The sequence below is a fragment of the Martes martes genome, assembly GCF_963455335.1.
Source record: "Martes martes genome assembly, chromosome: 5".
Lineage (NCBI taxonomy): Eukaryota > Metazoa > Chordata > Mammalia > Carnivora > Mustelidae > Martes > Martes martes.
Genome location: NC_137892.1, coordinates 49,028,668 through 49,056,258, shown reverse-complemented (window position 1 = coordinate 49,056,258; position 27,591 = coordinate 49,028,668). Strand labels below are relative to the sequence as shown.

General features: G+C 34.7%; 1 protein-coding gene across 1 annotated transcript in view; it reads right to left on the bottom strand.

The window, feature by feature from the left end:
- KIAA0825 overlaps window positions 1–27,591 on the bottom strand; it is a gene marked incomplete at its 3' end in the record, with an annotated part of 203,430 nt that overhangs the window by 129,063 nt on the left and 46,776 nt on the right. Inside the window, exons 2-4 of the mRNA XM_080804280.1 lie at window positions 16,747–16,878; window positions 4,309–4,477; window positions 627–1,296 (exon numbers count right to left, since the gene is read on the bottom strand). Of these exons, the coding sequence (XP_080660406.1) occupies window positions 627–1,296; window positions 4,309–4,477; window positions 16,747–16,877 (970 nt within the window). The 5' untranslated portion in view covers window position 16,878. The remainder of the gene's footprint in view (window positions 1–626; window positions 1,297–4,308; window positions 4,478–16,746; window positions 16,879–27,591) is intronic.

Below are 27,591 nucleotides of genomic sequence, written 5' to 3'. Positions count from 1 at the left end.
ATAAAATTAGAAACTTTCAAATCACTTTTTCTTTGTGTATATTCTTATAGAAATAATACTAGAGAAGTTCCTCTAAAATCATTTATAGCTAAAATGTTATACCTATGACCAATCTTAATAATATAGTTGCCATTTCATAGTAGCTCTCTATTGGAATTGGCTGACTAAAGGAATACAATTCTAGACTTCCAATTTCAGTTCACGCAAATTTCAACAAATTTCTAGCAATTCTTTTTCCCTAATAAGGTTTCAGCTTTGGAAATTACAATTAATTAAAAACTATCCTTTTCTGTTATATATATATGAATATTGGTGGATATATTCATATATACATACAATTTCACTGGGTAACTCATGCAATCAAAAAAACCAAAACTCTTATTGGCAACCTTTTGGCTTACGTTTTTTAATATCTTTAATAATTCAAATAACAGGGAAAAAAAAGCTCTTCTACTAGTGTACTTACAGAAAAAGAAATGCAGAAGAAATGTGCACTGCAAAAATTACGTAACATTTATTTTCTTATTTCAAGTTTGCAATTAAGTTTCACCAAAAAGAAAAATGTTAGAGAATTAAAGATATCAAAAGGCTTAAATTGAACCAAACAAATTTAAAAGCTCACTAACCCAAAGCATGCACTGCTCCTCTATGCCTGCTGGAGCTCTTGCTTGTTCTAATCACGGGGACAGCACTTTCTTCAAACTGCAGCTCACACAAATTTTCAAGAAATTTTGCCATTTCTTCTGTAACAGTATCCAGGTAAGTTTCTTTAATGAATTTCACTGTTGAGGTTGGAGCTAAAACTTCATGTAGTGTGTTAAAATCCTCTTTTATCATCGAATATAACTTAAGCATTGTACTTTGGTATCCATGAACCATGTCGTCTAAATTTGATTCTCTGCTGTAAGAAGGAAAATAGTTCTGCAGCAGTTTAGCCAACAGTTTATTCTGTATGCTTTGGTACTTGACTATAACTTCTGATTCTGGATAAAGAAACAAGAGTTGTTGTATGCACTGATTTTTCAACCAAATTTTGTGCTGTGAATGGCTTATTTCATTAAGGCTTTGTAATCTGTTGACTAAGAAGCGCCGGAGATGTAGTCTTATATTATCCCATATAGACTTTACATCCATAGAGGAATAATCTTCGACAGAATGAAGGGAAGTCCTAGAGAGGAAATGAAAAGACGCTCCACTTAGCAGTGATGGGAATGAAATGCTGCTCTGGCAGGAGAGGTCCCAAAGTAAATCCAGTATCATTTCTTCTTGATTTAGTTCACTCTTCAACAAATCTTGCTAATAAAAGTAAATTATAACATTAGAAATGGGATTAACTGTAAGAGTAAAAGAAAAAACCATTTCTACAGTCCCACAATTTCACAATAACTCAGGTATATTTAGAACCAATGCTCTTCAAGTCTTGTTCTGTTTTGTTTTTGCCTTTGGAATGTAATCGATTCAGGTATTTTAGAAGGTAGTTTTATGATCTGTTAAATTTTGTAAACCCAGGTGATGATCTATATTTTTGGTTAGTTTTCCAAACATAGTCTAGTTTTCAGGCCTCATTGTTATCCATTCCCAATATAACCTGAGCTGCAGCTTAAAAATTCTAAGTAAAAATGTGTAACAAACATCGATTGAAATGTATTCCTCAGACAAAATAAATTCAAGATCATGCCCCTAAGTAATTCGTGGTAGAAAATCTTCATGCCTGAATGAGTACATCTATTCTTAGAGAACCCCAAATGAACATACAAAATAGAGACCTTTAAATAACAGTATGTGCCTGGAGGTTACTAATAGCTGTCATCCTGAGGAATAAAATTTAATACATTTAAAGAATTTAACTTTCATTTAAATTCCTTTTTGAGAGCCACGTTAACAAAGATTTTACCTTGGAAACTAATCTGAGAATATTTCAGTGCTCTCCAAAAAGATAACTCAGTCAACATGGGAAAAAATACTCTCAGAATCATTTCCCCAAAAGATGATATGAAATTATTCCTTTATTCTTTCTATGCTGACAAGAAACAATGGTAGCTATAATTATGAATAGTAAAGGGACAAAAAGTTACTTTCTTTTTGGACTTTGTATTACATGCACACATTCTCCTTTCATGCTGACTTTCCTAATTATGTCTCTTTCAGCTAATACTGAAATTAGTTCATATTCTCTGAGTAGCAACAAGCTGATTGTAAGAAAACTGGAAGCAAAATTCGGGTGGCATAAAATCAGGCTGGCTTTGAAATTTCTTACTGACAGAGATATCAGAGGTATTATCTATGATTCAGAATTATAAAGAACTCCTAGGCAAATTCCAGGAATTTGCTCTCAAGTCATTCTAAGCATTGTCATGTCCATTTTAATGTTCTATCTGTAATAAATAATATCCAGTATCTATATAGTATCTTATTATATAAAAAGCACTTTCCTAACAAGTCTCTGGCTTATTCATAATAAAAACTCTGTGACATAGATATTTAAAAACTCAACTTACAGATAAGGACACTAACGTGCAACATGTTTAAGTTACCTTCCAAATGTCATGTACATTAAGCACAAAACCAAGAATGAATCCCTGGTTTCCTTCTTTTCATCCATGTTCTTTCTACTAGACTCCAGACAGCCACAAAGTGCACTGATTTTCTGAAACTTTCTCTCTCTCTTTCTCTCTCTCATCCCCCTCTATTTAACTCTTTTGGCACTTCTGGAAAAGAAATGTCCTTACATAGAATTCAGAATGCCAGCATTATGGTAAATATTATGAAACAACCAAGTCATATTTGTGTCTCTATCTTCATTTTTTAAAAATCAGTCTAAAACTGTAAATATTTGATTAAGCAAGATTTAAAGAATAATAGGTTACAAAAGTTTAAGACATGTGTTTACTCTGACTACTTAAATTTAAGAATAACTTCAGTATAAGTGCCATAATGAGGATCTCTTAAGTACTTATATAATTAATAAATAAAAATGTTTCTATTTAAAAAAGAGAGCTATGAAAAATGACTGTTAAGATTGACACTTTTAGCATGTGAAAACTTGATAATAAGGTTGGTTTAATCTGAATCTGTTTTAATAATGTGGTTCTTTTCCTCAAAATAACAGGATCAATTATGTAAGAAAACCTAGGTCTGGAACAACCCTATCAGTCTAATGAATTTGAGCAAAACTAAAGCGGCCTTTGCCCTGCAGTGAATAGAGAATGACTTATGTGTGACAGATTAAAAGATAATTAAAAGCTTTTGCTTTTAATTAAATGAGAAAGCATTATTACATCAATATTAATGAAATTCAATACACATGGCTCTTAATAGAAATTAAAGGAATAACTATATCCATATTTATTCTTCAGGGCTGCACCTTCAAGAGATAATGGGTGAGAGGATTTTCTTGAAAGAATAAGGCTTCAGGGCTCACAGTCTTCCTTTCTCTTCCTTTTATTACTTTGCAAACATTAAAGAGACATCTGCAATAATAACGATAGCCAAGAACTTTCCATCTGATTCTGTCATCCTCAGCCATCTACAACCTCAAGATATTTTCCACATCTGCCTTTGTCAATGTTTGATGTTTAGACAAAAACAGTGCTTTTTTTCCCCCAAATTAAATTAAAACCATAGCTACAGGCCTACTGCTTTCTAACAATTGTGCTGCTTCTCTGGGAAACTGTTGTTGTAAGCTAGCTACCCCTCGTAGATGCAGGTGTAATGAAGTAAGCATTTCCACTGAAGGCTACTAACACATCCCTCACATAGAGAGTGGGCAGTATCAAAGAATGACCCATGTAGTAATTCTCCATCAATTAAGAGTGGTCTTGTAGAAATTATTGACTTGATTGAAAAAAAAAAAAAACAAAACTGGGTACGCCGGCAGCTTGGGAAAGCAGGGAATGATAGACAAGGAGACTTAAAACATATAATCAGTAGTGATCTTTTTATACTTAACAATAAGCACAGAGAAAAGGAGTAGTTGTGAAGGACAGAAAACACAATAAATACAAACTTTTCTGGTAGACAATGTGTATGGTACATATCAATCAACACACTCTGGAATTAGAATATTTAATCTCCATTTCTATAAAACTACATTTTATTGATACAACTCATTATAAAAAGTAAAGACAATAGCCCACTAGATTCCACTGCAGATATATAAACAAAACAAAAGCCCAGCCCCTAGATATGGCAGGGCAACATGGACACTAAAATAAATATTTACGTATTTACATATAGAAACTGAAGAACTGTATTCCTGTTTACCCACCCCACTTTGCTATAAAACAAGATTATGATGATTTTTTTTACCAGTGTTTTGAGGAATTTTATCAAATCTCCATGGGGAATGGATGGTGACTTGGATGGATTATAATTATAGTTATCTAGCCATTCAAGGCAGTCAGTTGTTGTTCGCAGCTGCACATCTGGACACTGTTTGTTAACTTCATACTGTATTTCTTTAATGCAATGTTCTATGCTACAAAAAAGAAAAGAAAAAATTATTTTGGTAGGAAATACGTAATGATTCCACTTCCTAACATTACAGGCCCTGAGATGTTTATATGTACTACCTGGTTGCACACAATTTACAAAATTATAAAACTTTTTATGATATAAAAACAATAACAAAGAGACTACATATTTTCATTCATAATTGAAAATGGAATGCTCAGATTTCCTGGCAGTTTCCTTTCAAATACAATGGAGGAAATATAAAATATCTAGCTACTCTGAGATGAATTAGAAATCATTCTGCATTAAAACAAAAATCAAGCATGGATGCAATAGAATGATGGTCCTCTCAACTGGCAATAGCTGGAAAGCAGAGATAAAATACTCTTTTTTTTTTTTAAAAGACTTCATTTATTTATTTGATAGACAAAAATCACAAGTAGGCGGGGGGGGAGGGGGGGCAGCATGCTCCCTGCTGAGCAGAGAGCCCTATGCGGGGCTCAATCCTAGGACCCTGAGATCATGACCTGAGCTGAAGGCAGAGGCCTAACCTACTGAGCCACCCAGGTGCCCCAGAGATAAAATACTCTAAAAATAATCTTGATGACTGATGATCATAAACATACATTGTCTACCAATAGGTGAATGACTATATAAATTATGGAAAACTTTGATCAATGGGACATTAAAATGTCACAAAGCAGTTACAAAAACCTTGTATTTTCAAAAATTGTAAAAGACAGATACACGCTGCATATACACTGTTAATGACAGCCAAGTATCTTTTCTTGCTATAGAACTCCACTCCAAAAAGCAAAAACAAAAGCATACTTAACATTGCACATTTAAAAAAAAAAAAAAAAAGACTGGAAGGAAATGAAACAAAAGGTTAATAGCAATTATCCTTGGGTAATGAAATTTGATGTTTTAAATTTTACTCTTCTATAATTTTCCAAATTTTTAGAAGGTATATAATACTCTTACCAAAAAATAAAATAAATAAATAAGAACAGAAAAAACTTGCCCAGTTGAATCTTCCAATACATATCTGTTTTAAAAATTATATACAAAGTAACCTTAATTCTGATACTAAATGGGTATACTATGCTATTTTAATTTTCATATAAAAATCTGTGGATTCATGGTCATAAATCTTTGTGCGGTAAACTGGTGACCTTAAGCAGCCTGTCATCTGTGGAGCCACATGGATATGACATATTACTACCACCTGATGGCAGCATATCTAAACTGCAAGAAAGCTTATAAACAGGAAAATTTTTTTGAAGCTGAATGCCCTCATCCAAAATTGACAGCTATGCATTTGCTCCTTAATGGTATTAAGAAGTACCTGTTGCTAAAAAGCCTACTACTGTTTTGAAAACATCATTGCTATTAAATTATATATTCCATGTGACAGAATTATTTAAGCTTTGAAAACTAAGTTCTGATTATTAAAACTGATGTCATATGAATGACTCTTCAAAATTCATCAGGTGTGAATTGCCTATAAAACATACACTATAAACTTTAAGGAAGGCTTTTCAAGAGACTTCTGAGCATGAGTGAATTCAAACTGAATTACCTTGAAACAAATACATTCTGAGAATCAAAGAGCCTTTTCATGAAAACAAAGAACTTACAAGAAAAATAATACCTCCTTAGGCTACAGTCCACTCAATTTCCTGATGGGACAGTCTTATTCAGGGATACCAGTTCTAAGTCTGACTTGAGATTGGCATATATTTTTTTAACTTATGTAAGCATATCTGTGCACTGAGAAACATGATACCCAAAGCATACACCTTGACTCGAGGGACCCTTTATCAAAGGTTTTTATTACAGCATCCTCATGTGGCTCATTCAGTGAAACCTAATAGATTACAGCAATGTGAATTGGAAAGGCTCAGTGCTGTGTCTACCTAAATCTGTTTCAATCAGGACTCAGCTTTTAGGCTAATCTCTAACATCTGAATCTGGGTAGAGGCCAATAACTACAACTTATAAATAGGGTAAAGCCTTCAGAGGGCTAGATATTTTTAGTAATTTGTCCAAATACTGATAAAGGGACTGAGCAGTTGCATTTCAGACAACCTCCCTCACCAACACAAACTAAGACAGTTGAGCTGGCTTTTAAAATCTCAGATTTTTGTCACAAAATTTTAAATGTCGGAACTCCTGATTTTGTTTTTTTTGGCTAAATACCTTGTCATTCTGCCATTCACCACTGTCTATACACCTTGCTCTAAAAGAGCAATAGTTGAAAGTCTAGAGAGTTATTGCCCGATTACTATTACAAAGGATTATTTTCAAAATTTAAGATCAAAGTCAGTTTGGTATGTTACCTGACAATTTATCTTTCTTAATTGAGGTCAAAATTAAGTTCAAAATTAATTTTCAACATCAAAAAGGTAACATTATTTTCATATATATGTAGTGGCAATAATGCTGATTGATGGGCATAGTAATTTTGGGTGAGAGGAGGTCTATTAACTTTAGAGGTAGATGATACAAGATCCTAGTCTAGGTTTTCTGAAATAACCTGATATTTGTCTTTATTCTGGTTTAAGTGTCTTCTGATTAACTGTAAGATGCTTCAAATATTCCTTAGAAGCAAGGTCAGTCATGAGAAAATAACCAGATAATTCAACAAACAGAAATCCAATTAATACATTTATTGTTCGATCCCAAACATTAGGCTAAAAATGTAAACAGTCTAAAAATAGATGCAGAATCTCTTCCCTCAATAGTTTAAATTCCCAAATTTACACCATTAGTTGGATTAGCAAGAAGTTTCTAAAGCATCTTGTTAGCTTTATCCACGGAAAACATCTAACATGTCTGTCAACAGGAAAATTATTAAATAGTTAATTCACTAAGTGGAACAGAGCCATGAAAATAAAGGAGAAATACAGTTATCAACATGAAAGAATCTAACAAATATACCTGTTGAGGGAAAAAGGTACAAATGAATATACACAGTATGATATTATCCCTGTAATAGTTGGAAAATAAGCAATACAACAGTACATATTGTTCAGGATTACAAGCATGGGTATTAAAGTGTAAGGAAATGTACCCGAATGATCAACATCATGAAATCCAGGGTGGAGATGAAAGTGGGATGAGACAGGACAGGTACGTAATGAGCCTTAGCAGTACCGGTACTGTTATATTTCTTGAACTGGGTGGTGGGTACACGAATGTTTATCATAATACACTTTATGCCTTTTCATATGTCTCAACATTTCTTAATAAATTTGAACCCAATGTGCTCAATTATAATGACTCTGAATTATCCAACTTAACGATGTGTACAAGTAGATGCACTACTGACAGGCTGTGCGTAAACCAATTTATAAAAACCATTTTTATAATACAATATGCAGTATGCTTTTTTTTAAAGGATATCTGTGGTAATTTTCTCATTCAACATTCACTCCTGGGTACCTTGAGTGTACAAATGACTTATTGAATGAAGGCATGTTCGATAAACATTAACTGAATGCTGACTATGTGGCAGGTACTGTGATATATACTCGGGAACCAAAGGTGAAGAAGACATGGTCCCATCCCTAAAGGAATCTGTCTAACGAGAAACAGACCTGCAAATTAAAAACTACTTTACATTAAGACTTGGTAAGAGGTGTGTACAGTGCTAAGGGAGTACACAGGCGGGATCTGCTAAGGGATCTGCTAAGTGTGCCTGTGGGAGGTATAGAAAACTTTAGAAAAGGAGATTATATGCAAGGATATTGATGCTTTAAGAAAATGAATGGAATCACTGTACTTAGAATTCCCTGACACCTGACTTGTGAGAATTTAGGGCCGATCATCTAATCTTACTGCCATGTCACTTTAAAACTATATTTATTTGGATAATAAAAAATAGTTTATTTTTATGGTCACAAGTATATTTATGCATGTATGTAGGTGTGTATGTATATATGCATTATTTTACTTCCAAAAGGACTGAGGTGTCCTACAGTTAAACAGACAGCATTAAATACCAACAGCACAAGAGTCTATTGTTATCAGGCTGGTATAGCTGAAGACAGGAAGAGGAACTGAGAAAAAGAGAAGAGAATATTTAGGACATAAAATCTAGAAACCAATTTTATTGTATTCAAGATTTAAAACACACAGTCCCCATTGCTTCTCGGCCTTTTGGCTAAGATCAAGTGTAAAACACACAGTCCTTATTATTCCACCACAAAACAGTTCAAATGAAAAAGAGTATGTTCCACTGTGAAAAATTATGAGAACTGTTTGATGTTAAGGTTGTAGAAAACATTTATATATGCTCTCATAGAAAGCTAGAATTTCTTTAAAAAAAAAAAAAAGGAAGGTTAGAATTTCTATTTTTATTTTTAAAATCAGGGTAGAGGTATCACAGTAGAGATTAAGAACTTTTTACAGTATGGGATATCTAAACATTAAGAAAATTTTTAATTTTCTATTTTTGATGCTTTCATTTATACTATATAAGGAACATAAATTCAATGTAAGGAAAAGGCTTTTGTAATCAACTATTACATATTTAAAAGCACAAAGAAATAGTTGTGAGATAAATAGTTTTCCAATTTTTAGGTTAAGTCCAGCTTATCTAACTAGATTACTAAAATTCCCTGGAATTAACAGATAATTAATGGGGATGAGGGCTGATGTATAAAAATTAGTGTGTAATTAAAGTATAAGTCAGCCATGAAATGAAAACTTATTTTCTTAAAACAAATATATTTTTGGATAGTGTTTTTTAAAAGGTTGAGAAAAGGATTCATAAAACAATTACTTTAATGGCTAAAAAGTACAGTAAGAAATTAAACATTTTTATGCCAAACTGTCTTTTTTATTTCCAAGAGTTTTCAGTCCTTAAGTATACTTTCAAGGAAAAAAACATCCTCAACACCAAATCCTGTTGACACTATCTCTTTCAGTCTTTCTTAAATAGATCCTCCCCTTTCCATTCCAATTGTGAAAGACTGGGTTCAGGTTGTTCTTATGTCTCATATGAAATATATATATAGCCTCCCAAGATGCATGTCTATTGCTAATCCACCTTTTGTTCATTTATTCTATGAGGAAGATAGTAAGAAAGAAACCTCTGAGTTAGAACCCTCTTATTTGTTGCTTTATAGCACCAATCCTCACAACAGCAGTTCAGAGAGGTTCTTGAATGGTCCAGACTGCTTCAAGAAAGTTCAGACCCGAGGTAGGGGATATGCCGACCTAAAAGTCTATAGTGCTTTCAAAAAACTTCAGATGTGAAGTATTCGCCCAACTTCCAAGCCAGACAATAGGTTTGACTAGACCTTACAAAGTGAGGGTTTTAAGAACACTGACAGTCATATTGTGAGGAGGCAGGACAGACAGCATGCCTTCTCATACACTGCCTGCGGGAGAGAAGACAGTTTTAGCATTGCAGGAAAACAACTCTGCAACAGCTAAGTGTACAAATTCTGTGAAATCATCTAATAGATAAACTCTCTTAAGGAAGGAAGAATATACACATGCACGCATGTATGAAGTAATGGCAGAAAGACTGCAAATAATGTAATGTTTATCAAGAGAGAATTGGCTTAATAAATTGTTGCACACCCACACCAGTAAAATCTGAAAGATGAGATATAATCACATGGAGAGATTTTAAAAATATATTAAGTAAAAAAATCTAATTGTAGTACATCATTTAATTCCCATTTATATAAAAAAAGTAATATAGTTTTGGGTACATGCATATATATACAGAGACTATTTCTGGATAGTTATGCAATAATTTATGACCATAGGTTACCTGTGAAGAATAAAACTAGGAGGGTCAGAGGAGTACTGTTCCTCATCTCTGCCCTGCTGTGCTGAACTTTTCCTCACATATGCCTTTCTCTACTGTCGGAAATTTTCTATTAGTATGTATTACTTTTGTAATGTAAAAATAGTCAATGGAAAAGAAAACTAGCATTCGATGACAGCTTCTTCTATCACATTCTACTCACCTAACTTCACACTAGCTAAAGATACAGCAAACAAAATAGATGCCTAACATGCCCAACACACACTTATTGACTATCTTCTAACCTACTCTGTGCCAGGACTGTTTAAGCAGTGTTGAACGGTTCAAGTCTTTAAAGTAAAAATGAAGGAAGTAATAGTCCCAGCTTTCAAATTCCCTCCACCCACCCCTCAGCTCCCATACCATCCCAAAGAAGGATATTCTTAGTCATGACATTCTAGAATTAGGACTGTGATTAGAAAACGCTATGATGTTAGTGACTCCTTTTTTTTTTTTTTAAAGATTTTATTTATTTACTTATTTGACAGAGATCACAAGTAGGCAGAGAGGCAGGCAGAGAGAGAGGGGGAAGCAGGCTCCCTACTGAGCAGAGAGCTCGATGCGGGGCTCGATCCCAGGACCCTGGGATCATGACAGGATCAGAAGGCAGAGGCTTAACCCACTGAGCCACCCAGGCACCCCTAGTGACTCTTTTTTAATTTAAGTTTATTTAAGTCATCTCTACACCCAGCTTGGGGCCCAAACTCACGACCACGAGATCAAGAGTTGCACGCTCCCCTGACTGAGCCAGTCAGTTTCTCCTCTTGGTGACTCTTTTTAGACAAAGTGCTGTCTCTGCTAAATCCCCAAGGAGGCTCTTTTCCAGGGAAAACTGGCATGGTTGGGATAGATCTCAAGGTATTAACTATGTAAGAGGAAAGATGAGCTAGCCACAGCATGCGCATCTCATTACCATCATTCAGTTCTCTTTTAGTATCTGCTTCCTTCCTAGTATCTCCTTCTTCCTCTCAGAGCTGGGCCAGGGCTTCACCAGGCACCCCTGGTTTTTACCTTAAAAGTGAATCCTTCCCAAGGGCCAATTAACTACCATCCTTCCTGGGAAACAATGGCCTAACTATGGTTGGCCCAATCTTACCAGGTGTGGATTTTTAGTGTACTATTATTCACATTTATAAACAGGCAGACACTTGCTTCCCTTTATTTCCCACGGAAAGATCATTATAATAATATTCTTTAAAAATATCCTCAAATAAAAATTTGTTATTGCCTTACACATATTTGAGCAAGAATGGGTGAAGCTAACACATACAAAAATAAAAATTACACTTTAAAATAATGTCAAACACTTATAATACAAGTATTGGTTGAAACAATCATTTAATAATCATCTAATGGCACTACTGGCCCAAAAATTTACCCTAGTACTCAGCCTCCTAAAGCAGACATTGAGGGCACACAACACAGGACTATGGAGAAAAGAGTTAGGAACACCACAGACATTCAAATTGTAGAGCTAGTAGTGACAGAAAATGATGAGAAGAAAGTGGCTCCATAGGCCACCATGAAACACGGGATGGCTCCTCACCTTCTCCCTTACCTCCGCTTCTACCTGCATGCATCACAGGACTGCAGGTGGAAAGCTTCAGTGGGAGGTCTGCATACATTTAAAAAGTAGAAAATGTAAATGGGGTCAGGCAAAGTCTAAGGGTGCTGAGCTGCTGAGGCCCAGGATGCTGTCTGTCTGCCTGGAAGCATTATCAATCCTGAGGAGGACAAGAGTAGTGAGGAGGGCCCAGGTGGGGGAAACTGGAAAATGCCTATTTAAGTCTTACTATCGTCCCAAGGATAGATGGGGAAACCTTCCAGGTTCCTTTCCATGTAGCCTAGTCACGTCCAATAATTTAGGAGAAGAGGTAGGAATTCTATCAGATGAAATATGAAAGAATGGAGAACACAAAAGAGAAGTACACACACTGAAGTTTAAAAAGCATTAATTTTCGGGGCCCCTGGATGGCTCGGTGGGTTAAAGCCTCTGCCTTCAGCTCAGGTCATGATCCCAGGATTCTGGGATCGAGCCCCGCATCAGGCTCTCCGCTCAGCAAGGAGACTGCTTCCCTTCCTCTCTCTCTGCCTGCCTCTCTTTCTACTTGTGATCTCTGTCAGTCAAATAAATAAATAAAATCTTTAAAAAAAAAAAAGTATTAATTTGTATCCTCTTGTTACTACTAAATAAGTGCCAAAATACTGCCAGAAATAATCATACTCCACTCGGTCTGAAATGACTAATTTTCATTTTATATAATTTGCTATGGCCATAAAATATATTAACGTGAATGTGTGTGTCCACTGGCATGGTTCTACCATGACAAGCTCTAAATTAATAGCTTATCTGAAGATTTCTTTTGGTTACTTCCTTCATAACTTTAGGCCATCATGTGGAAACCATCCCCCCCCCACTTTCATACATAAATACACACAAAAATAAGCATTACGTGAAAAGTAAATGTAATCTATGGAATATGTATCCTCTGTAAATAAGTATGATCAAATTTATAGAAACTATGTATCCAATGTTCTGTGACAATTTCACGCCTCTCATCCTTGCCCCCATCTCCTGGATTAAGACAAGTCTTATCCATAATACTTTCTATTCTTTCTTTAGGTTAAAAAGTGGGGGGCAGTAATCCTGTACTAATAACAGGAAAACTTAGATCTTGAGGGAAACCCATAGACTGTCTATATTTAGAAAACAGAGGGGCGCCTGGGTGGCACAATCAGTTCAGTGTCTGCTTTTGGCTCAGGTCATGATCCCAGGCTCCTGGGATGAAGCCCCGCATTGGGCTTCCTGCTCAGAATGGAGCCTGCTTCTCCCTCTGCCTCTGTCTCTGCTCCTCCCCCAGCTTGTGCTCTATTTTTCAAATAAATAAATAAAATCTTAAAAAAAAAAACTTTAAATAAAATCTTAAAAAAATAAACTTTAGAAAACAGAAAGGTAAAATAAACTTTTAATGGTATAATTTTATCTAACTGAACATTAAGAGATAATCATTCTATGTCATAGAGTGATCCCAGTAAAACTTACACACCTCAGTATCTTGTTCAACTATTAAGTTCCATTTAGCTCAAAATACATTTCAATGCCAGGTGCAGTTTTCAGTTACTGAACTAAGTTGAGTTTGTGGCTACAACATACATAGTATCCCTCTTTGACAGGTTATTTACCTTCCTGTTACTAATTCTGATATGTATTAGAGGTAAATGATTCACCATCACTGAGTTCCACAGTCAGACCTAAGCGTCACCCAGCTCTGACTTGAATGGAAATGACGATGTTAAAGGGAAAATGGTCTGAGAGAAGGACAGCCTCTCTTGAAGGGCAAGGGAAGGTTCACTGACCTCTGGGCACTCTACTTCATTGTGGTGAATCACTGCTTTGGGGAAGCAAAAGACCCTATGGCCCATAAAACCTGATGATATTAAGAAGAGTGAAGGAATTTACACTTAGAATCCAGGGTCACTGCTAGAAATACAACTTTAAAAATTCAAGGGTAAGGAAAAATACTATATTTAAAAATGAATTACTAATGTTCTTTCCTTTAAAAAGTATCTGGTAAACCTATATCATACAGATGTTCATTACTTATTCAATGTACACCATTGAGAGATAAATAGAACTGTTAGAATACAAAAATGCCAAGGGTAATTCAACTACTGCAGTGTAAGTGTGGCATAACTGATTCGTCATGACATACAATTTTCTAAAAGCTATTCTGTTAGAAGGCAATAAATGAGTGCATAAATGATTTACATTCTTCTGAACCATGGTTATTATTCAGTATTTTATTCTTAAAAATATATACACCCTCTACTATTATGTTTATTCTCTAGAGTATAATAAAAACATAATTGAATTTGATGAAAAATAGACTTTATTCTAAATGTAGCATAGAGCACATACAACTACTCCCTTATTTTATCCCTCGTGAAGATCAATGGTCACTTGAGGTGGTTATGTTCTAGGTTTGTTTTAATATATGGGCAATAAAATATTTTTAATTTAAAAATTATATCCTTATATTCCATGTCATATTTTCTTTTTAATAACATCTGAGTTTTGACCTAAATAACAACTTATGAATGCAAGATACAATATTTTAATCACTGTTTTACTTCTAAGCATGATTTCTTATTGACCAGGTAGGGCAGGAAATTAACTACAGATGGTTTAGCAAATAAAAATGAAGCAGTCTATAACAAAAGCATCAGAGTTCAGTGATTTGTTTTGTTTTGAAAAACCCTAAATGCTATTATGAAGACAGGTTACCTCTTAGCAAATATTTAAAATTTGTTTTAATATAACCATTTCTGGAATTTAGATAAATGACTTGTAAATATATTTAAGCTAGTATTACTTTCATTTATAAGTTTCTTTGGGTTAAGAATTGTGCCATAAAATATATTAATATATAATATATAAATTATATAAATATGCAATTTCACTAAAGTTTATAGTTATTTATATTTATATATAAATTATAATACATAGGCTATAGTATGTTAAATCATATATATGCTATCTTTCTAAAAACATACATAAGCACACATATGTGTATGTACGTACGTGTGTGTGTGCATATATATATATATATATATATACACACACATATATATGTATATATATATAGGCAATGCAAATTCAAAATAAGAGGCTTAATTCTCCCTGTTGAAAATAAGGGAACAGATTTCTCTTTCTTCCTTTTTCTTAAAGTATCTTAGAAATCTGTAATTTTAAGAATTTTTTCAACTCTATGAAATGTGTCCCTTGAAAAACTAGAGACCTTTCATCAGCTTTCTCAGCCAGGACTCTATTTCCTAAGAACCTGAAAGCCATCTTTTCGAAATGCAAACAACCAAGGGAGACGGTTCCCTGGCTCCGAGTTCCTACCCAAGAATAGGAGCCTAACTTCAGTACATGCTTTGTTCCAAGCTGCAAAATCACATCTTGTCATAAGGATATGGGAAGTGTGTTTCTTCTTGGGATAAAACCAATTAGCTAACAGAGGTATCCTTTAACACAGGTAAAGTTATGATGAACTATGCATGGAAATGTGCTACCAAATCCTCCACTTGAAGCCTAACAATCACTTAGCTTGAAAACATGTTTGTAATGAGTTGTACCTACTGGGTTATATAAAGGGGTGAGATTCCCAGCTCTGTCTTTGCATTCTCTTAGCAGAATGCCTGTGATAGGCACTGCACCCTAGTTTAATGCCTGTTGAATAACAGCAGTGTTTTTGTTCTCTTCTGCCTTTTTGGAGAGAATATCTGGGATGGGAGATTTTGTTTTTTATTATAATTCCCCAACATTATGCTTTCTTTTGAATTTAAGTTATTTATGCCCTTTGTTATGACAAAAAATTGACTGCATTCTTAAATAAAACATAAGGAAAAGAAATCACAGGAACATTTCACTTGCTTGGTTTAGTTTCTTTGACAATTCAATACAACTAGTCCTTAAATTTTAAAAAAGGAAATGCTATGCATCATTCTACATTAGAAATTTTTACTGTAGTTTGCATATTTATAATCTACATGAGGTGACTTATTAGAACATTTAACTAAAAGGATTCAAATAAGTGAACTGACGTGACTGACTCTAAGATCCACAAACATATAAAGACAAAGTCCTTTCTGTCAAAAAACATATACTAATGGCAAACTCCTTAGCTGTCCTTGCCACCCTTAGTGTTTGGTAGCACTAACTTTAGGAGTAGGTGATGAAGACTAACCTTGCATAGCAATTCCCTATGGGGTCTCTAGCCTTCCAAGTGAAAAAGGGACTTACAATGACAAATGCTACATAAAAATAATATATTTTTCATGTTCTGTTTTCAACAACTCAAGCAATCCATGGCCTTACACTAAACCATTTTACTTTAACACCTTAATTTCAAATTTTTAATTTCTATGCTTGTCTCTCAAGTGAGGATGCATAATGCTAAGCATATTAATGAAAATCCAGGCCATCAATATTGGCAAACTCTAAGAAATTAATAGAAATTCAATAAACTTTAATTTACCTATTTGAAAGCAGTGCCTAAAATTTTGAGTCTCATTAAAAGTATTAAGCAGTTGGTTAAGTGTCCACCTTTGGCTCAGGTGGTGATCCCAGGTTCTGGGATAGAGAGGGGCTCCCTGCTTCTCTCTCTGCCCCACCCAATTGTGTGTGTGTGTGTGTGTGTGTGTGTGTGTGTGTCCGCGCACGCGCTCTTTCTCTCTCTCTTTCTCTCAAAAAATAAATAAAATCTTTAAAAAAATAAATTATTAATCAGATAAAAAAAATCATGTTAAATTCTTGGGGGGGGGTCTAATCAATTTTTTTCAGGAGAATTAATGATACTAAACCTAAAATGATCTAAAAGTAGTTAACTCTAAAACTAGACTAGGTAAAGTATGTGTGAATGAAATATGAAACCAAGTTATTTTAAATAATTAGCAGTATTTACCTTGTAGCATTTTGTTCTATCTTTTCATCAATGTCACTGAAGATCTGCTTAAACTCCAAGTCTCCAGGAAATGAATCTAACAGACAATGTAGGTCAAAAGCATTATGGGAATATTCATCTCCGCAATCCATTCTGAGGAATAAGAATAAAAAACATGTCAGTTCCTCTAGAATAAAGAAAAAAGAAAAAAACAACCCTCCAGTTATGATACTAAACCAAAATAGAAATTTCTACTTATAGGTAAAAAGAAATATAGCAGTAGGAAAACTAGGGTACTATTAAACTAGGCAGAATGTTTGGTTATTTAATTTTCATGAGGTGCGACCTAATTTTCATACCCCTCTATGGTTTGAAAGCTGTACAAAAGAGCACCCCTCAGAGTACTTAAGCATCCTGCTGCTTCTCACTGTAACCAAGAGCTCCAAAGGAAACCATAAAGCCTCCTAAACCACTGTGACCAAGGGTGGTGGCAGCAGAATTCAACTTCTTCCCTCTACTCTTATCGAATATTGACTGACCCGAAGTCCTAACCTCAGAATTTTAAGTGTCATCCCCTAGGCCTGTTTGTGTGTGAAGAAGGCAAAATTTTCCTTGAGTTCCTCTATCACCCCTGTCAACCTAAATAACTATGACTAATTAAAACTTACATATGCCACTCTTCCTAGAGAGAGATGCATTTTTCCACTATGAGATCATTCATTCAGTCAGTCCATATATACTCTTGAATGTTTGATATATAAAAGGCACTGTTGCTGAAGCCAGGATAGAGCTGTAACAAGTCAAAGCTCCTGCCTTCATGGAGTTTTTAATCTGTTTTAAGAGCACATAAGCAGGGGTGCCTGGGTGGCTCAGTGGATTAAAGCCTCTGCCTTCGGCTGGGTCGTGGTCCCGGGGTCCTGGGATCGGGCCGCATTGGGCTCTCTGTTCAGCAGGGAGCCTGCCTCCCCCGTCTCTCTCTGCCTGCTTCTCTGCCTACTTGTGATCTCTGTCTGTCAAATGAATAAATAAAATCTTAAAAAAAAAAGAGCACATAAACAGATATACTTTATAAAAGATCACACGGTAAGAAGTACTATGAGCACAAGTAGAGCAGGGCAATGGGACACACTAAAAATAATGGAGATGGGGCAGAATGCGAACCATTTTATTTAGGAATATGTTATTTTTGGACATAAAATAGTGCTTATAAATTATGTAATGACAGATGGTATAAATGAATGAGAAATTTAAACATCACATCATTAAAAATATACATGGAATAAATATTAGCAAGATAAAGGCCAACAGGATGTGGTTTTAGTTGGATAAATATAAAAATAACTGAAAAATTATCTAAAAAATTTTACAGAGGCTAGCTACAACACTAATGGGCTTCCTCATCTTCAATTATTTAATTACAACAAACTCAGCTAATTTATTATCCTATAATGAAATAGCTGAAGATTTCTCATAGGCATCATCTGGAACTTCAGGGAAGTAGCCTTGGGGTAAAGCTTTTTTTTTATTTAATTTTTTTAGAGATTTTATTTTAAAAGGAAAATATCCAACCAAAACATTTTAATATAAAAGCCTATGGCATCACAAGGTTTTTCATTTATAAACTCAATTAGTTCCAAAAACAGAATAATCACAAAAATAAAATATCAAAATTTTCCTACACTTAGATCATCCTTTCAAAATATTTTACAGTATAAGGTATAATATCTTGTTGTGAACAAATAATTACTTATAATGTGTCATAATAGATACTAATTTGAAAACAGGCTAAAAAATAGCCAAAAAATTATAAGCTAAATGGTAGAATACTGTATATATATCAGAAGTTCTACATCTTGACTGGATAATATATAGAAACATAGATATACATAGATATACATAGATATACATATCTATGTATCTATATATTATCCAGTCAAGATATACATATCTATGTATCTATAGATATATCTATATATAATACATATATCGATATATAGATATATATCTATAGATACAATAGATAGTATTTATATAAATATAAATACTACACAGCCACCAAAAAACAAAATCTTGCCATTTGCAACAACGTGGATGGAACTAGAGGGTATTATGCTAAGCAAAATAAGTCAATCAGAGAAAGACAATTATCATATGATCTCACTGATATGAGAAATTTGAGAAGACAGAGGATCATAGGGGAAGGGAGGGAAAAACAAAACAAGACGAAACCAGAGGGTGAGACAAACCATCTTAATCTCAGGAAACAAACTGAGGGTTGCTGGAGGGAGGGGGTGGGAGGGAGGGGTGGCTGGGTGATGAACATTGGGGACAGCATGTGCTACGGTGAGAAAATAAATAATAATAATAATAATAATAATAATAATAAAAGAAGAAGTTCTACATCTTTAGGGCACCAAAACTTCAATACTTCGATAAAACCAATGAGTCTGAGATCCTCTTGTCTCCCTAGCAGCTCAACTAGTTACAGCTATTATCATAATATTTTCTTTATACTAAATCCAATGGTCAATATTACTAATAATGAGTTCAGCTTCTATAATTGCATATTTTTTAATCTCTTGGGGTAGTTCAGATGATGAGCCATTCAACAATTGTTATAAGAAAGTAAAACCTCACTTTTGTTATGAAAAAATTTGATTGGCTGTGGGCTTTGTAGGAAACTCAAACTTAGTAAACAAATTGTAGCTAGCCTCTCTAATAAAACCAGTTGCATATCAATACTCCGTTCAGACTTGTCTTAATTTGTCAATACAATAAAGCCCCATTAGTTCAAATTCTACATATTCAAAAGAAGAAAAAAGGTATAGAAGTCAGCTTAAATATAAGAGCAAAATAGCAATATGATTGATTATGTATCCACTATGTACAAAATAATATACATCATCTTCCTTAATCCTCATAATAACTCTATAAAATAGTTATTATCTTCATTGATAGGGGAAGGGATGTGAGCCCAGAGATTGATTAACATGCACATGTTTCATAGCAGCTACCTAGTGTTAAGAGTAGAATTTGAATGGATCTATTTGATTTTAAAATTTAAGGGTGTCTGGTGTCTTGAGAAATGAATCACTTACTGCATACAAAACACAGTTTTGTAGAAATATTAACCAAAATGTTAAAATGGTTATCACTCGATATTTAGACCACAGTCCATATTTATTTTCTTCTTTATACTTAGCATTTTCCTGTATTTTGGCAGTAAGTACTTATTTTTGCATGTTAAAAAGTAAAATTCAACCAAGTGAATTTGAAGATCTAATTCGCTTTGCTAAATGATGACTCAGCAGCACCACATCTAGCAAATAGAGAAGTATTCCCAGGAGTTGTACAAAATGGAAGGATTTTATTGAACAGGGTAGGGGCATAACAGTAATTAGTAAAAGAAAAGGACTGTTCCAGACCAGGCTGTTTTCTAGGGGAAATAGCAAGGGGTTTTATCATGCAGATTACCTCCTCTTTCTTTACGGGATGGAGAGGACACAGGTGACAGGACTTATTGGCACTGATGGAAAGAAAAGCTTCCTGATTGACCAGTGAAGGCCACATTTCTGATGAAAGTTGAAATTGCAATTAGATTGGATATTAAACCCCAGTTTGGGAACTTGGTCTGAGAGAGACACCTTTTTGGGCCTGTGGTTTTCTTTTTTCAAATATGTAATTAGGAAAAATACTTAAAGGAGGAATTATGCCCGCTCTCAAGGGGCTTTTAATCTCTTATTTTACATTTTGTCTTCATTTGAAACTTCTTCCAATCTTAAAATCTCTCTTGCCAATTTCAGTTTATCATTCCTCTCAAAATCTAACTCAGAACTCACATAATTCCTAAATACCTCCTGACTAACTGTGAATATTTCACCAAACTTTTCGTATTATTTTGTGGGTTTTGTGCCCGCAAAATGCTGTTAAAAGAAATCTGTTCTTCTACGTTATTGTGTTATTAAATGTGTGTTATACCTGTTTCATTGAAATGAGTTCTGGAGTAAAAACAATAATGGACTGAAACATGTTGAGCATTCAGATGGGGTTCGGACATGATTTTGAAGGATACCCAATATATACAGTTGTGTGATTTTCTCTATCTAACCTCAGTAGAGAAGTTAATCAATAAATACAATGAATACATTAAGGGAATGCCATTTGACAACAACAGGGTACGAGAATGAGGATGGTTCAGAGCTTTCACATGACTAGCATCCACCTGTGATGTTTTTGTATTAAGATACCATTCTAAGGTGATGAAGGACAATAGAAAAGTAAAGAGGTAAAGAGGCATCAGGTTTAAAATTCTGTGTGATAGGATAAGAGAAAACTTCATGGGCAAAATAGAATAGGATGAGGAAATTAACGAGAATGAAGAGAGATTCACAGGACCAACAAGAGAAATAAATTGAAAGGGGAAAGTAGGCTGCGGTAAGTAATGCTCAAGTTTGAACGTAAAAGTTCAAACTTGAGTGATAGAACAGAATGGCAGTGATCCCTGCAGGACTGTGGTGACAAAAAGCACACACTGAATGGGTATGAGTACAGGCACTAGTCCTCTCACTTCCTTCCATGCACTCCATGGGCCCACGGTGTGACACTGTGCCTGGGCATCGTGATGGGGGCAGGGAGGAAGAAGGAGCAGAGGGAGATTGGATAGTCTCTCCTCTAAAGGAGTAGAGGCAGTAAAGAAAAATAAGGCAATAAGCAAAGGAGCCAGTAGAAAGAGCACTGTTATTCTCTAAGTAAAAATAACTATGACCTTCACAACAAAAAAGTGAATAATTAAGGGACTAACATAACTTGACAATTATCTCAGTGGTACGTCGGAAATGCAGAAAAACCTTCAGAAAATTTGGAGGGGGGAACGAAGTGGCTGTGGAGCTGTGGGTCAAGATTGAGCTTCACATTCTGTTTATGTTTCTGTACTACTATTATCCTATTGTCATAATGAATGAAGTCTCTTATCCTAATCCGTGATCAACCAAAAATGGGAGTTGAAACTTTTTAAAGTACAGTAACTTTGTTTTTGAAATTGTCATTCCACAGTACTATTTTTAAATATTCATTCTCCTGTAATGTTTCTGACCATTTTTATATAAGATTAAAAAAAACAGTGCTTAATATTTCAAACAAGTATTAATAGCCAATCTAATATTAATTATTGCCTTTTAAAAATGAGTAATGTTTGAAGAATTATATCTAAGCCAAACATCTGTAGATCAAGTTTCAGCCACAGGCAAATTATAACAGTTGAGTTATAAATTCCTAAGAACAGTGACTATAATAAAATATGTACATATTATAAGCACAGCCAGAAAACATTAAAATAAGGCAATAAAAAAAGGTCAAACCTCATGTGATCAAAAGAAAGCCCACAAAAGTAATTTTGGAATATCACTTGTCTTTTAACGTATTTTAAAAAGATATCTTTCTAACCTAGGGTCTCTTTTTCATTATTTAAACACATATAATGATTAGAATCCTCATTTTATCTTTTTTTCCCTGTGTCTTCAATAATAAATATCCAGAGTGCCATGTTTCTTATAACCAACCAAATGTATGCTTTCTCTTAATCATCTATACACTTAGAAAAAATGAAAAAAGATAGACCAACCATTGGGAAAAAATCTACACTACAAATGAATTAGTAAAGGGGAAACATTAGGATCATGTGACTCCTCCTCCATGGAAAAGCCCAGAAAGGAAGGTCACATGCCTTTTCAGACCTATGCACAAACTGTGGACATAATCTGTCCACCGGCTCTGGTTTACCTGAGGTCCTACTGTCTTAGCCTAAATAAACACTTTTAATGAGCATGGTAAGGAAATGTTTTAATTAATTAAAAATTTATGTTCCACATTTAACTAAACAAGTTTCAAAATGTTCCACGATACTAAAACACATTTAACTCTAAACACCACTGAATCAAGAATCAATAGATTTGAGTTCTGATCCTAGCTCTGTTAATGTGACTTTAAATCACTTGATCTCTCAAGAGGGACAGAGCTCACATTCCTCATTTATAAAATGAGATGGATGGATTTATTAGGCTCTGAGGTTTCTTCTAGCTATAAAATTGCTGTATTCTATAAGGAATGGTAGGAGGAGGACATATTTCTGAAACCCTCCCCCAAAGTAACTCTTCCAATGGACTATTTCAATCATTAATACCATCATTCTTCCTGTGTCATGCACTCAGAGCAAATTTTAATTATTTCCTTCTCCCCTCCCAGGACTGTTACATGAAAAGCTTACACTGAATCTATAGCTTAGCAAGAAATAAGATGTGAAAAGAGGAAATGTGAGGCAGCAAGTAATAGGTAGATGGCCATACTGATGTTTCACCCCAACCCCCCAGATTTCTAAAATATTCTAAGCAGCAGCTAGCCCATGTTTCCGAGCTCCCTTAACTTGGCATACTCTTCACTCAACAAAAGATGTATAAGACCAACTGACTTTGGGTATTGTGCCTCCACAAGGAACAGGATGACATTAGGGAATCACACCTTCACAGACATCATGTATCCCTGACCTATCATTTTTTGTATTTTTTTAAATTCTTTGTATTATTATTGCTGGTTTGATTTGAGTTGCTCGTTTGAAGAAAAAAATAAAAAGCAGATTGAAAACAAATTTTGTCCAGTTTTTTCCCCTCTAGTCTGGCTCATTTTTACTTTTCTATCCATACCTAGTCACAAAGTAGTTCTGGATCATTCACAAAGTCCTGCCAATATCATAAATATTATAACTTTGCTAAAAATCAGTATCATAACTTTCCCTAGGTCTTGAAAATTTAATCAGTGTATTCATTTACTGAGACATGGATTAAAGGTATGGTGGCTAAATAGTGATTTTAATGATAATTACAGCTAACTTTTACATAGAATTTTTATGGACCATAGACTGTTCTAAGTACTTCATATGTATGAACACTTTTTTTTTTTTAAGATTTTTTATTTATTTATTTGACAGAGATCACAAGTAGGCAGAGAGACAGGCAGAGAGAGAGGAGGAAGCAGGCTCCCCACTGAGCAGAGCCCAATGTGGGGCTTGATCCCAGGACCCTGGGATTATGACCTGAGCCGAAGGCAGAGGCTTTAACCCACTGAGCCACCCAGGTGCCCCTGTATGAACACTTTTAATTCTTACCATAATTCTATGGGATAGGTACTATTATATTCTCTACATGAAAGATGTACAAATGGAGGCACATAGAGGTTTCTTTGAGTTGCCCAAGATTACTTGCATAGGAAGTGGCAAAGCTGGGATTCCAACTGTTTCAAAGGGTGTCCTTAATCCCAATGGTATAAACCGCCCCCTGTATAGACTTGTACTTTAAAAAAAAAAACATTATTTTACACCTTATATGTATTGATTTATTTACCGCCATATGTATTTGACAGCTTTCCCTAGGACCATTATAAATTTCCTTCATTATGAAACCAATTTCCAAAAAAAAATTTTTTAAGGCAATATCTTCCCCCTGTGATATTTCAAAGTCACCAGAAATTTCTTTTCATCAATTACTAGAAGTTGAAATTTTAATGTTTTAGCCTCTCCAAAGACAGAGAAACAACCCAAATGGATCTCAATTTGTTGATAGCCATTTAAAATACCTTATGCATTAAAGTCTTATATTGGGAAATATAGAACTTGATATTCTTTTCTTTATTTTCTCAACTCTCATCTATGTATTAGAATTCCTACCACAGACTGGTGCGCTTTCTATTAATAACTGTGGAAATTCTGATTATTTTAGTTGTATGAGTGGGACTGTTAATATACATTCAATAAGTAAGCATATTAACATGTTATGGCTATTAAAATTCCCTTTGTAACTCCTCTGTAAGTAACTTAAATATGTGTATGTGTGAGGTAGAAATTGACAGGATCAGTTAGAATACACTTATTGTAGCTTGACAAGCAAACAGAATTAATTGTCATATGTTTTACCCACAAACCTGACACTATTTTTCGATGCACTTCTCTTTCTAGAAAATATTTTTATTTATTAACTCTATAATCTTTAATATGCAATCCTAGCCATCTCTTGCTTTAATCCAACAGTGAAACCAAGATAATGTGAAACCAAATTTTAATTTCCACATTCTTTTATAACTTAGCACTCACACATTTCACATCATTTAAAAGTCATAAAATTATTATATATTTTTATATTAGACCTAAAGATAGTCACAAATCACGGGGTAAGGATTAACTAATGAATTTCCAGGCAGAGTAAAAACCTTATTAATTTGGAAAGTAGTACACTAGAAAGTTTAAGTTATGGAGTACTTTTAAAAAGGAACTGTATTGCGTATCAACTAGGAATAATAAACACAGCTTATAAGATGTATTGATTACATTTTTAAGGAATTTTCTTTGAATAACTAGGTAAGAATGATTTTTTTTTATTTTTTTTAAAGATTTTATTTATTTATTTGACAGACAGAGATCACAAGCAGGCAGAGAGGCAGGCAGAGAGAGAGAAGGGAAACAGGCTCCCCGCTGAGCACAGAGGCCGATGCGGGTCTCGATCCCAGTACCCTGGGATCATGACCTGAGCCGAAAGCAGAGGCTTTAACCCACTGAGCCACCCAGGCGCCCACCCAGGCGCCCCGGTAAGAATGATTTAAACTTAGTATACACTTTGTATTTAAATTGGTTCTTCAAAAGAATGTAGGTCTTAAAGTATGTTCCAAGGATTTAAGAATTTATCCTAAAATGCTATTAGTAATATTAATAGTATTACTAGTATATTCACTAACTAGTCCTGTGTCATCAATATCCCTTTCATCTGCCTATAAACATGTTCGTTTCTTGCTTTTTAGAAACCAACAAAACCTTCTCTAGAACCTCCTTCTATTCATAGCCCAATATCTGCAAACAGTAGTCCATATTTCTTCATCTTTTATCTCCTCTCTTATTCACTCCTCAATTCAGAGCAATCTGGTTTCTGCCTCTATCCTTGCACTGAAAGTGACAAAGTATTTTTCCATTCCTGTCATACTTAATCTCTGCACTATTTGGTACAGATAGCTACTCCTTCCTTGACATTCCTCTCTTGCCAATCTTCCTAAGTATTATGGCTTCCTAGTACCTTTCTTGTCCCTTACACATTAATTCACAAGCTCCTGGTAGGAGTTCCCAATTTAGGTAGCTGCCCAGCTCAAGTTTCTCTTTATAATATGATAGACAACTCAGGGATATACAATGGTGGTCAATTTCTGTGCTAGAGGATCCAGCTTTCCTGTCATAACTAATTATCCAAGATTAGACATCTGACCCAAACTGAACCATCAGATGCAAAGAAATCCTGAAATTTAGAATGAAGGGTGGAACAGGGAACCACTTAGTGGTATACCAACCAAGTTAAATCCAGCCTCCCAAGAGAAGTACATGGATTTTTTCCTGAGGGCCTATAATTGCCCACTTCCTTTCCTTCTGAGATTAAAAGTTCATACAGTTGTTTTGGGGGGTTTTTTTGGTTTGATTCTGTCAGAGACACACAATAAATCTTCTTCCTATTCCACTGAACAAGAGCCACTGTTTTTTTCTTTGCTTAAATTAACCAGACTAGTTTTGTGTGATATTCACAGAGTTCTCTCTAGAATCTGCTTCTCATTTTAACTACTTTCCCTAAACATTCTTCTTTCAAAGCTACTGTTTCTTTTTAATTTTACCAGAGTAGATTTTTTTTCTAAAGTATTTTAATTTTTAGATATTCTGTTTTACTTTTATTTATTTGGATTTTGTCCTCCTCAAATCTCAAAAAATCTATTCCTATTATTTCTCAGGCTGTAGTCTTCCCATATATCCTTAATCCCCTTGTCTGACGTGGGAAAGAAAATACAGAAAGTTTTCCTCCCTTTCTCTTCCAGTCCATTTCAGGCTGGAATCTTCTTATTCTACTTTTTTTTTTTAAATTGATTAACCTCATCCATCCGTTTTCCCTATGCTGAAAATTTAAAGTCTATATCACTAACCTAGTTCTTCCTCCAAAATCTCAACACATAATTCCAAACATTTGTGAGGCATATTGCTGTTTCAAAGGTCCTTTGAACGTAACAAGTCCAAAATTTAATATAAAATCATTTCTGTAAACTGGCTTCTCTTCCTATATTACAGGGTCACTGCCTCCCCTAATCTCTCTCCTCTTCCTTGCCTTACTAACTTCAATCAGGTGTCAGTCGAGTATAGCACCGTCTGTGTTTTCTATGGCCAGGAAACTATGAATGGTCTTTACATTTTTAAAGAGTTGTAAAATTAAAAAGAAACAAAAAGAATATGCCACTGTGGCCAAATGCAGTCCATAAACCCTAAAATATTTACTATCTGGCCCTTAAGAGAAAAAGTTTGCTGACTTCTGTCTCAAATGATCACCAAATTCTTTGACCCTTTCTCTTCCCTAATACATTAAATGGTAACCAAATGCTCTCAAATTTGATTTCTCCCTCTGTGTGGATCCAGTATCTTAAATCTGACATTATTTCTTGCTGAAAAAAAAAAAGGAAAAAACCTCCTATCTGGCATCCAAGACTCACACCTTGTGGTTTAATAAGAAATACATATTTGGTTATTGCTCCTTTGTCTCCCCCTACCTCTCACCTCACTTTGTCTAAGAATCTCTTCCATTTGGCCCTTCCTGAGTTGTATCCTTTCTAAAAATATTGTAACCAGAACTACAGCACTTTCTTCAGTTCTGTGAGTCATTCTAATGACTTACTGAACCTGAGTAGGGGGCTGTGGGACCCTCAAATCTGTAGTCAGTGGCATCCCCTGGAGATGCCATTTGAGGCTCTCATGTAATGTAGGGGCAGTCTTGTGGGACAGAGCCATTAACTTGTGGGGTCTGTGCT